General features: G+C 43.0%; 1 protein-coding gene across 3 annotated transcripts in view; it reads left to right on the top strand.

Annotated features, from left to right (window-relative positions):
• The window catches only part of MINDY2 (MINDY lysine 48 deubiquitinase 2), a 109514-nt gene that overhangs the window by 20986 nt on the left and 75645 nt on the right, over positions 1 to 12883 (top strand). For all 3 annotated transcript variants that reach the window (XM_075133050.1, XM_048867543.2, XM_048867542.2), the window contains exon 2: positions 5558 to 5615. In XM_075133050.1, coding sequence (XP_074989151.1) covers positions 5558 to 5615 — 58 coding nt within the window. The remainder of the gene's footprint in view (positions 1 to 5557; positions 5616 to 12883) is intronic.

Raw genomic sequence — 12883 nt, 5'->3', positions numbered from 1 at the left:
ACGAGCTGGGCCTTCTTCTGAACAAGGTGAAATCAATGCTGTCCCCAGTTCAGAGGATAGCCGTTATGGGGGCAGTGCTGGACTCGACACAAGCCAGGGCATACCTCCTGGAAGGAAGGTTTCAGGCCCTCAGCTACATCATTCAGGGTCTTGGGCAGTTCCCCACCACCACAGCAAGGAATTGCCTGAAACTTCTAGCACACATGGCTGCCTGTACCTATGTGATGTAGCATGCCAGACTCAGACTTCGGCCCCTTCAGTCATGGCTAGCATTGGTGTATTGGCCAGTCCGGGACAGCTTGGACAGGATCGTGACCCTGCCTTGTCCTGTCCTCGACTCTCTCTCCTGTGGTGGCTCGGCTCACAGGTGGTACGTGCAGGGGTCCCCTTCACCAGCCCACAGCCGTCTTTCACTAGTGATAGATGTGTCAACCTTGGGCCGGGAGCACATCTGGGAGACATCAGGACTCAAGGCCTTTGGTCTCGGGCAGAACTTGCGCTACACATAAATGTCAGCTGAGAGCGGTATGCCTGGTGTACCTGACTTTCCGTGCCCACTTAACATGGAGATGTTCATCACTTATGACAGACAACACCAAGGCGATGTTTTATATCAACAAACGGGGGTGCACACTCTTCTCTCCTGTGCCAGGAAGCCCTCGTGCTGTGGGACTTGTGTAGGGCATTCGATATACTTGTAAGCATCGTACCTCCCTGGGGCACAGAACCAGTTGGCGGACTATCTCAGCAGGTCATTCCATGGCCACGAGTGGTCCCTATGCTTGGACGTTGTGATCTCAATCTTCCATCGGTGGGGCTTTCCCCAGTTTTGTTTGCCCCATGACTCAACAGGAAGTGCCAGCAGGTTTGCTCCTTCCTGAATCAGCCCGGGCTCCATCACGGATGCATTTCTGCTCCCGTGGGGAGGCCATCTACTGTACACCTTTCCACCCATTCTGCTTGTTCAGAAGGTACTCCTCAAGATTCGGTGGGAACGAGCTTTGGTGATATTGTTAGCTCCAGCCTGGCCCTGCCAACAGTAGTACACATCACTCCTGGAAATGTCCGTGGACGCTCCAGTCAGCTTGCTGTTCTTCCCAGACCTATTAGCTCAGGATCATGGCTGTCTCCAGCACCCGCACCTCAAGTCACTGCACCTCATGGTGTAGAAGCTCCATGGCTGAACCTGATGGAGCTTTCCTGCTCAGACCAGGTTAGGCAAGTCCTCCTTCGTAGTCGGAAACCCCACCACCAGAGCTAACTACCTTGCCAAGTGGAGAAGATTTTCAATCTGGTCAGCACATCTTTCCTCCCCGATGCTCACCACTATTCTGATTATATTGGATTACGTTCTCCATCTCAAGCAGCAGGGCTGTCCATGTCATCAGTAAGGGTTCACTTGACTGCCATTCTGCCTTCCATCCAGGTGCAGAGGGCCGCTTGGTCTTCGCCAACCCTATGGTCAGCTGTTTCCTGAAAGGTCTCGACATGCTATATCCACATGTCAGGCAGCCGATCCCAGTTTAGGGCCTTAATCTGGACTTTTCCAAACTGATGGATCTGCCCTTTGAACCACTGGCAACTTGCTCCAATCTCTTTACCTCCCGTACAAGGTGGCGTTTCTGGTAGTGATAACCTCAGCTAGGAGGATGTCTGAGCTCAAGGCTTTAACATCAGAGCCTCCTTACATGGTGTTCTATAAGGACAAGGTTCAGCTCGGGCCTCATCCAGCTTTCCTTCCAAAAGTTGTCTTGCAGTTTCCTATCAACCAGAATATCTTCCTCCCTGTGTGTTATCCGAAGCCTCACTCAAATGGCAGGAACAGAGGCTTCGCTCATTGGATGTCCGCAGAGCACTAGCCTTCTGTATTGAGAGAGACTTTCAAAATGGCTTCGTTTATCCAGTTATTTGTCGCTGTGGTAGACAGAATGAAAGGTCTTTCTGTCTCTTCTCAGCAGATTTCGTCATGGATCACATCCTGTATTGGAGAGTGCTATAACCTGGCAGGGGTGCCTGCCCCTTCGATCACTGCGCACTCCACCAGGGCGCAGGCCTGTTCAACGACTTTCTTGGCTCAGGTTCCTACCCAGGAAATATGCAGAGCAGTGACCTGATCCTCCTTACACGCTTTCACTGTGCACTATGCAATTACCCAGAGGGCCAGAGACTATGTGGCCTTTGGCAGAGCGGTACTCCAATCAGCAGACAACTCCGACCCTGTCTCCTGAACTTGGGCTCGTGAGTCATCATCTGACTGGAATTGGCATGAACAAGCACTCGAAGAAAAAACGGTTACTCACCTTCTCGTAACTGTTATTCAAGATGTTAATGTCCATTCCAATACCCTCTCTCCTATCCCTCTGTTGGAGTAGCCAGCAAGAAGGAACTGATGGGAGGTTGACTCGGCTGGGCCCTATATTGGGCGCCATGAAGACGCTACTCCAGGGGCGCCCAGGCCAATCCTATGGATACTGCTAGGTGAAAAATCTTCCGACTGTTATGCATGTGGCGTGTGCACACCTGATAGGAATGCACATGAACAACACATCTTGAATAACAGTTACAAGAAGATGAGTAACTGTTTTATTTAGGCTCTAAGTACTTTCCAGCGAAAATACTTAACTGCCATGATGAGAGGCAGTGTCTTTAGATATGGTTGAGCTCCCCCTTTTTGGTGGCCCACCAGATTACTGTGAGAAGATCCAGACGCTTACTTGCCTTCATGTCAGTAGGCTGCAGCCCTGTTTCCTCCATTGGCCTGTCTGGCACATGGCCTGAGCACCAACCGCGTATGTTACCTCTTCACAGAAATGGAGCAGTGCTGGCTCACCTGTGGCTTAAGTAGCCCTCTTCCAAACTCCACCTGAAGATGTGAGTCTTCTGCTTTACGCCTTCAAGGGGCTACGTGGTAGGTGTAGCAAGTAACCCACAGACATTTTGCACAGAATTCTAGCACATTACTTAATCGCATGAGAAATACACAGATCTATATAAAAATAATCATCCCTACATGCATTTCCCTGCCTGAGTTTCCTCACCACTCCGGAGCATTCTTTGGGCTGCGTACAGGGTCCTCTGTGGGATCCAAGATCCTTTCCTTGCAGCTATATGACTTCTCTGTCAAAACATGGAGCCTCTCTTTCTAGGTCAGCTTGCTTCCTGACTGTGGCCAAACCATCCTCTTCCCCTCATTTTCCTATACTTGTATCTTATTGTGAATTTTCCCCTGATCTACCCAGCCTCTATGGCCAACATCAGTATGTTGGTATCTTTTTGTCCTGCTTGGGGAATTTCCGCTCTGCATTTCCCCTCTCCTTTCAGACAGGATGAGGCGGTATTCCCTTCCAGCTCAAGCAAACATTGTCCCAATGTACTTTAGCCTGCATACAAGGCTGAGTTCTAATGACTCAGCGTTGTCCCTGGTCTTTGAACAATCCTGCCAGCCCATGGTGGGTACACATCAACAGAGGGGCATTCATGATACTGTTTTATGAAAACTACTATTACTTCATAATAACCAGAATTTGTAAGTTATACATATAGATTACCCCCAAATCATTAGAGGCAGGGATTAGTTCTAGACTAGGCAGGGCATTAAAGATAATCCACTATTAGTGTGAATTGATGGGATGTGAACGAGAAGCCAGTTCAGAGACTTCAGCGCAGATGTAATCCCATATCCTGACATTGCTTAAGTGGATCTTATTTTCTATTAGTTATAGTTTCTGCTGGAACCCTCTGGGGAGGACGAAGCACGTTTTTGTAGTCAAGTTTGAAGGCAGCACAGGCATCTAGCTCTTGGAACGTCTACGTAACAGAAAAATAGCTATAGTTTCATGGCCTGCTGTGGATTGTGAAAGACAGTATGGACCAATATTGCTGCTTGGGGATTTAAGGGTTTATCTATACAGGGGAATTACTGGAAAATAAGTAGGGTGCAAATTTAGATCTCAATAGCTATTCTACTTTGACATTTTGTGTGAATGCTCTTATTCCACACTGAGTGCCTTTTAGCAGTTTGGGGTAATCCATTTCTAAAATGAATTAACTTGAAACTTAAAGGCACTCTTCGTGCAAAATAAGTGTATCCATATGGGGAGTTAGTGTGGAATACCTGTTCAGCAACAGCTATTCTGGGCTTCTTCCATGTGTAGACAAATCCTTGCAACCGAATTCTAGGGCTGCACGCCATTTTGGCAAAAATCTTGTATGCACACTTGCCAAAGGATTTGAAAGTAATTTGTTTGTAGAGTGTTAGTGAAGCCCTGTACAAATAGATTTGATTTGCAATTAGGTTGAGATGTTCTGTAAGTCTAATCGTTCTAAGTAGTTCAGTTTTAAAAGGTTTCAAAAATGCACTTGTCTAGGCAAATGCTGCCATCAGCTTCTTGAGAATCAAGTATTAAGGTTTTTCAGCCCATATGATTCTGAAACCTTTCCAAAATTATAAGTGTCACCTGATGCTGTTCTGTCTTCCAGAGTTTTCAGGTGAGCTCTACTGCTGCTTATGCTGTTTATAGTTTTGCCAAGATGCAGCAGAGTGAAAACTTGTCTTGTTGGTTTCCATTTCTGCTTTTTTTGAATCCCACTGGAAGCAGTGAAACTGACAATTGAATTTCATTTTCATCAGTTGCAGAAGTAGTCACTGGAACTATTTTTCTAAAGAGGGTGACTCAGTTGAGGTTTGGGCTCTGTGTTCAGAGTTGGTAAAGAAGTAAACAGAGAAGACTCTCTTATCTTCTAGCAGCCCCAAAAGCTGATACAAGCTGAGACTGATACAAAAGATAGTGCCCCAAGCAAGATTCAGGGATTTCAGCACCAATTCTTTCTTTATGTGTGTGTATATGGAGAGGGGTTTCACTTCGGTACTTCCACAGGAATTTGGCCCAATATTTAGTATCTATTTAGGTTGTAAGTTTATTCCTTTTGTGATTAGGTATTCTCTTTAAAAAAAAAATCCTCTATCTGTATTTGCATGATGGAGGGGAGAGAGGAAAAACTTGATGGGATAATTTAGAAAAGTGAAATGCAATAGAAAGAGGGATGGACCTTGTGAGAAGGAAGGAAAAATGTAGGAGAGGAAGTGGAAGAAAACATTCTAGGGAAAGATCAGGAGTTGGAGGGGAAGAGAAAGGAAAGAAAAGGGTGAGTGAAGCAAGGAAGGAAAAGATCGTTGAAAAGCAAAAGATGTACCAAGTAAATTTTTTTTTAATTGTATATAGTGGAAAGTTGACCATGTTACATGAAATACAGTATGCAACTCTTATCCCTTTAAGTTGTGTGACCGTATGCTCAGGTTGTGGCAGAGAGATCTTTCACCCTTGTTTGTGTTTAGTTCATGTACTAGAAAGTGTTTTCTATTTTTTGAAATATTATACTATGATATCCCTTAAAGGTATCATATAGGATCTGGGCCCCCTTGTGTTACGTGCTGTATAAACACAGACAGGTATGGTCTCTGCCCAGAAAAGCTTGTAAAATCACTTTTTGATTTTAATATAACACAGACTTCCTCAAATGTACTCAATTTTTGAAACAAAATCCTTTTCTTTCACAGGTCAAGCTGCCACCAATGATGGAAATCATAACTGCTGAACAGCTGATGGAATATTTAGGTTAGTAGTGATCCAGAATAGATTTATAATTGTATTTAAGAAAGTAGTTTATCACTTGGTAGAATTACATAAGAATATTTTTCCATCAAACTTTCTCCAGCCGGTTTTGATTGAATATAGGTTACACAAAATATAATCTGGTATATTAGACTACCTTTGGTTACCATTTATGCTTTTCATTGGTGCTGCTAATGGAAGTTCTGTGCTCTACCTTTGTGGTTAAATGTAAAATGTTGCTGTGGCTGCCAGCTTATGGCCTGGATCTTGCAGGTGGCCTGGCCTCATGCTCCAGGATGCCAACAGACATCTTCTCATTCCTGTTCCTTGCTTTGTTCATATTGTATCTTCTGAAAAGTACTAAGACAATTGTTTCTTTTAATTATCTACAGTGACTTTATATTTCTCCTTCTTGTTCTTGCCTAATTATAGGAACAGCAAAAACTTAATGTAATTGGCGTGGCAGCTGGGGGTCTCTTATTTGCAGGGACCACTTCATTCTCAGGTTCAGTCTCTAACCCATCTGCAACTTTCCAGAGGACAAGTCTAACTGATAGTTCAGAAAATAGACATTCAAGGTTCAATCATCACACATCTTAAGCTCTAGATACTACATCCTCCTAGCCTAATAACTTTGGAGTGATGTTTCAGTTTCTTGTATCAAATTAACCTGAAAATGTGAAAAGAACAATTTTCTGTATAACATTCCCTCACTAGGGAATAGTTTATCGTGGGTTAAAGTAACAAGGAGGAAAAACCTCTAAAGATTAGGCATTATACCAGTGGTTCTCAAACCTTTGGTCTAGTGACCCCTTTCACATAGCAAGCCTCTGAGTGCTTTTTAATATATTTAACACAATTATAAATGCTAGATGCAAAGTAGGATTTGGTGTGGACGCTGACAGCTCGTGATCCCCCATATAATAACCTTGCAACCCCCAGTTTGAAAACCCCTGCGCTACACAATGAATGGACCTGTGCTACTGTAGGAAGCACTTGTGCAGATAGATGGTTTAGATTTACTTTTTATGAGAATGTATTATGGAACTGTGATTGGTGCTTCCGTAGCTGAGGTGTGTGGTGTGGGTTTTTTTCTTAAAGCAGGAATTCAGCCACTTTATGTATAAGGAATACAACATATCCTTCCCACAGTTATAGCACTTGATCTTTTGGTGCAGAATGAATTTACAAATAAATTTGGTTAATGAGTTTGAAATAACATCAGTTTTAAAGTTTTTTTGTTTTGTTTTGTTTTTTTAAATGAGTTCTTTAAGAAATTTAGTATCCAGTGTCGGAACACTTTACTAAGCTTAATAATGGAATAGCAGACTTTTCAAACTCCCCATAGAGTTAAAACTCACTGAAATCTCACGCATTGGCTCCATTTGAAGGCATTCATTTTATGATTAGTAGTAACTTTCTGCTTTTACTTTTCATAACTGAGGCTGATTAAATATAATTTTGGTCTTCAGGGAATTTCCCAGAGAACTGTTCTCTTGGGAAATGGCCACCACCTCTTGTTGTTCTCAATAAGAAAGAAGTTAAGCCACGCTGAGGAGATCGTGGACCCTCACGGCCGAGGGTCTCAATCTTCTTTGAGAGCAGCTTTGCTTCATTGTTACTTGGAACAAAGGGAGGTAATGTCTGTTTTGCAAGAGATCATTTTAACTGAGGGCTACTGTCATCTCTGTCCCATCAAGAGCTATAGGGAGATGGCAAGAAAGAATGGGAAACATCACATGGTCTATATGGCCATATACATATCTGTAATTTGGAGCTGCAATTAAATTTTTCTTAGTTGCTATAATTCAAAAATTCTTGTTTGTTTTTTTTCCCAGTAGCCTTTCTTTTAATCTACTGTTTGAAGACTGTTCTAAGCATATAGATTGAGGTTATTTATGAAATTTGGTAACCAGCACCTATTACCTATAGCAAATAGTGAATAATAATGGCGATTTAAAACACTTCTACCATTGCTAATGCTACAAAGAAACTCTTAAGCAGCCCTACTAGTAAACTGGCTATGGAGAATATTCTATAACATTTTCATAAGGATGAATTACAGCTCTGGACTTGTTACCCGGGGTTCTTTCAACCCAAAGTTCTTGGTAACTTTTACTCTGTGCGAGGTGGGGTCAGGAAATAAATCAGGGGAGACACGGCTGTGCAACCAATAGGTGGCTGGCACAAACAGGACAACACGAGTGCTTAAACCCTTAAAGAAAACTCGTTAAGCAAGCAGATCCAATGGTCAATCAAGAGGCTCCTTCTGATTATTGATTAACCAGGTGTGAGTTTTTCCAGAGTTTGCAGCCTTGAGGCCCCAATAGACATCCTGCTCTTCTAAAATGCATGTATCAGCAGCTTCAACACAATGCTTATCAGGAAGGACACTGGGTCAAGCTGCCCTTTCTGTGGCACCGAAAACCACCTCCCCTCCTTCTTTAGTCAAGCTGAGTTTGCTACATGGCCACTTTATGTCTTGCTGACTTGGCTGCTTTTAGCAATAAGCAATAGCGATTTCAGACACTTTACTGGTTTGCTGACATCTCCCCGTACAGACTGACTGACTACTTCTTTGAGTGATTGGCTAAATGGATTTTGCTCTTGGTGTGCATGTGAGATGGTTTCTTTTGGCCTGTAGAGTGTGGGGCTATGCCTGCATCCTAGGTGTCCTTTTAACCCCCCCCCCTCACCTGGTGGTGTAAAGGTTGGAACAGGTCCAGCTGTCCCTGAGTTCTTTCTTATGGCCTGTGGCTGTGAGACAGAACCTCTGCAGTTGTCTCCCTTGCTCTGGACACTGTGCTAGCAGGTGTTAGTCAGAATCAGAGTTTATATATTTAATCATCTGTTTACAAAAACACACATCTTTTTCCCTTAGATAAACTTGTTAGGTTAGACACTCTCCTTTCCCCTCCCGAGGGTATTAGAACTCGTAGGATTTTAAATCCTATATTTCAAGTTCAGGATGGTGATTATGATCTCTGTAATTCCCTCATTAGATCTTCAGGACTGATTTGCAGCTCTTGACTTGCAAGAGGCCTATTCTATATATCAATCCATCCAGGCTACAGGAAATAAGTTGGATTCCTGGTGGAAACATCTTGCTACCAGTCCTACTCTTGGTCTTTCCACAGCACTGAACGTATTCACTAGTCGTGGCAGATTATCTAAGGAGATAAAGAATCCAGGTTCATCCATAAATTGACTACTAGAGGATTTGAGGAAGATCACCACTACAGGCAATTAACTCAATGCAAATAAATCTGATGTGATTTGCCTCACTAGACCCCCATCAAAAGACAAAAAACTGTACTGACTCGGCATAGATTTCTTAGGAACACTGATAGAGTCCAGGTCAGTGACAGTTTATCTTACACAAAAGATTCCAAACAGTGATATGTTTTATCAACCCATTTCAAGATCGGCTAAGAACATCAGTAAGAACATGTCTCAGGCTACTAGGACCCATGGCCTCATGCACTTAGGTCAGAGATTATGCCAGACTTCATCTACTTTCCATTGCAGGATGGTTGAAGTTGAAATCAGTGTATTTATCCAGACGGCATTGCATGGACATGATGGTCACAGTCCCTCAAGAAGCCTTCTCCTCATCAGGTGTACAACGGAGTACCTTTCTACAGACTGCTGCCTCCCAAGACACTCTGTCAGCCATCTCAAAAAGCTTTTCTCTACATAAATATCTAGAGCTCAGAACTGTCCAGCTGGCATGAAAAAGCATTCCTGGTTCCACAATACATGTTCTGACAGACTACACCACAACTATGCATTATGTCAACAGGCCAGGGAGGAGCAAGATCATTCCCTGCTCTATCAGGCAGCCATGTGGCCATGGAATTGGTGTATTCTGAACCAAACCACACTGGTTGCCTTGCACCTTCCTGGTCTTATTATTTGCATAGAACAGCTGATAGGCTGTTCTCAGAGTACCATGAGTGATCTGTCAGAGACTTAGTCCTACATAGCATCTTTCACAAGCGGAGATTTCCAGAAATAGACCTATTTGCCACAGACCAGAACAACAGAAGTCTGACAATCTGTTTAAGAGGGTGTTGGAGTCCATCTTCCCTGACAGATGTCGTGCGTGTGTGTGTGTGTTTGGGGAAAAAAAAATTAATGCATACCTTTCCATCAATGCCCATGATGCCGTGGGTACTGAGGAAACTCCAGTATGGGCCAGACAGTTCTGGTATTCAGAACTGATGAGCCTTTCAACACAGCCACCATCACCTTACCGGCCCTGGCTGCATAGTCTTTGAGAACAGCAGTTAGATTATACACCTGGACCCCACTCTGTTATATCTGACAGCCAGGATGCTGACTGGATGATGTCCACAGAAAGAAGCTTTCTTCTGAGGTTCAGAACATTCTGGTCTAAAGCAGGAAGCCTTCAACCAGATTTAATTATACAGCTGAATGGAAGAGATTTTTTCATTTGGGGATCTCGGCACCAGCTTTCTCCCCTGACGTCACCAATTTCAGCAATACTGGAAATCTCAATTTTTCAATCAGCTCCGTAAGGTTCCTTCTAGCAGCAATATCTGCATAACACACTCCTATCCAGGGCCATGTTTTTCCACCATCCCATAGCAGGAAGATTCCTTAAAGGCCCCATTTGTGTTTTTCCACTGATTTGGAAGCCCCCCTCATCCTTGTGACCTCAATATAGTATTGGTAGACTTGGAAGGATGAGATTTTCCTCGATAATTGTCATAAACGTCAATTTCACTGTACACTCACAAACCAACCAGAAAGTATTTTCTTAATCAAAATTTCCAAATAGGCAAAACAGGAGAAATGCTGCTTGAGAACTTAGTTTGATTTAAGGATATTTACTTTGTATATTTTGACATTTGATGCTGACAGTTGATGTTAACAGTTATAAAGCTTGAACATTTTTAATCTCATCTTCTGTCATTGTCTGACCCCTCCCTCCATGATCTCCCTCAACTGTGAAAATGTAAATAATAAAAACTGTAAACCGTGCTTAAAAATAAACATCAACAGTATCTGTCAAAATAATAAAATAAAAGTTCAATTCTGCCAAGCCTAAGTATTAGCAGAGCTGATGGATTCTTCCCCCCTCCCACCTTAGTGCTGAGCAAGCTGTTCCCTTTACCACCACCACCTACCTGCAAAGACAGCTTTTCTTAGTAGCCTCACATCAGCTCAAAAGATAGGGGCGAGTCAGGCACTCATGACAGATGGTCCCCCTTATTAAGTGTTTCATGAGGACACAGTAATTTTTGGATCTCTTGCTAAAGGTCTGCTAGGTTTTCTAGATTATGGTAAGAAGCTGCCTGTTGTGAGGAAATTCCCACTGTTTCATTCTTCTCAGAGAGCCTGTTAGGAGATGGTAAGTTAATATCTGATAAAGGAAGAATTAACTCGTACGGTTTGTGGCAAAAGATGCTCCTATTGGGATCCAGGAAGTGGGCGGGCAGAAGCCCGCCCACTGCTAAAGGGTCCCTCCCCCACCCCCAGCCTAAGGGAGGGATCCACAGGACCTGGAAGCCAAGTGATTTTGGGAGACAACTAATAAAATAACATGAACAGGGTCAAACAAAGGGAACCTGACGGGGATACAGAGCAGAGAACCGCGGACAGCGCCCACTGCTCCTTGAAGGCATCAAGGGAGTCGGTGGATGCCGCCCAGAGGAACTATGCCTGGATGCGTGAACGGACGGAGGAAAATAAGCCTTACAGTCACAGTCTCCATCGGCCAACCTCGTCTCCCTGGTTTTATAGATGGCCGTTTTAGCCAGGGCCAGGAGGAGGTTGACCAGGAGGTCCTGCGGCTTTGTGGGGCCACGGATAGGGAGTCATAGATAAGGAAGTGAGGGGAAATGTGTAGCCAGAAACATAACAAAATATTTGTGAGGAGCTGGAATAGGGGCTGCAAACTGGTGCACTCCAAGTAAACGTGCGCCAGGGTCTCCCTCCTGCTGCAGCAGGGGCAGGTGTCCGGGTAAACCGTGCCAAATACACGCCCATGCTCATGGCCCCGTGAAGGAGCCTTGATGCTGCAAGGCAAAATGAAGCAACATTGGGAGGATTCTGAAAGGCTGGTAGCTAACTTGTGTGTGTATAGAGTAATGGGATGGGACAAGAGCCTTTGGTCTGGTTGGTCCCCACACATCTCTTACTCCCAAGAGACAGAAGATTATGCTGCTTGTGGGGAAAGGAGTTGGCTCTTTGCAGTACTCTTAGCCAGTTGGCTGCTGCCAATATCCTCAATTTTTATATAACTTGATTAGTGTATTATACACAAATTAAATAGCTTATTAGATCTGGATGCATTAGTCAAATTCTACAACTATTTGAAACTAAATCTAATACCATGTTTTAATCTGACATATAAAGCAGATACTGCTATGTTCTATCAGTGTCTACAGATCTATTGTTTCAGAGGGTCTGTAACTCATGCCAAACAACAATTTGGGTATTGATTCAAGATCTCTCATTAACTTTGTTTAAGAATGTATTTGTCTGGGGTTATGATCATCTGTGCTGTGCGGGCATTGCTCTATATTATTTCATCACATCTTAAAAATCCAAGTCTAGACAAATGTTTTAGGATTTTCTGATCTCTTTGATAAACTAATAGCTAACAGAGATGCTGAGGGTTGGCTGCCCTAAAGAGTGAGATTTACAGTCCCAAAGAGTGAGATTTTCTAGCTGGTGTGTTAGATCACCTTTGGTCCTTGGTGACCACCAATAGTCCAGGGTTTAAACCAACTGGCACTTAATAGTTAGTTTTAAAATGTACACTGCTTAATATTGCATATGAAACACTTAAATGTCCTAATTCATCATAACGTCCAGGGCACGTGAGCATTCTGTATGCAATGCAAACTGATGGATTTTAATAAAAACAATTTATTTGCTGTCTGGAACAAAAACCTGGATGATGGTTGGAGATCCCTGAGGACCTGAGTTGTTAACGCCTGGTTTAGGCAGATTGTCAGTGGACAGTATAAGAGAAATATTCAAAAATAAAATGTTTTTATATAAACCTAACAAAGATAATTGTTTTATCAATACAACAATGTTTATTTTGCATATCACTTTCTCATAGTGATCATCCATTTGAAAAACACTTTTTAGTAGGACTGTCAAGTGATTAAAAATATTAATCGCGCTGTTAAACAATAGAATACCATTTATTTTAAATATTTTTGGATGTTTACTACATTTTCAAAGATACTAATTTCAATTACAACACAATACAAAGAGTACAGTGCTCACTT

The sequence above is a fragment of the Caretta caretta genome, chromosome 10, assembly GCF_965140235.1.
Source record: "Caretta caretta isolate rCarCar2 chromosome 10, rCarCar1.hap1, whole genome shotgun sequence".
Taxonomy (NCBI): domain Eukaryota; kingdom Metazoa; phylum Chordata; order Testudines; family Cheloniidae; genus Caretta; species Caretta caretta.
The sequence above is the reverse complement of the archived record's forward strand: the minus strand, read 5'-3'. Positions and strand labels throughout refer to the sequence as shown.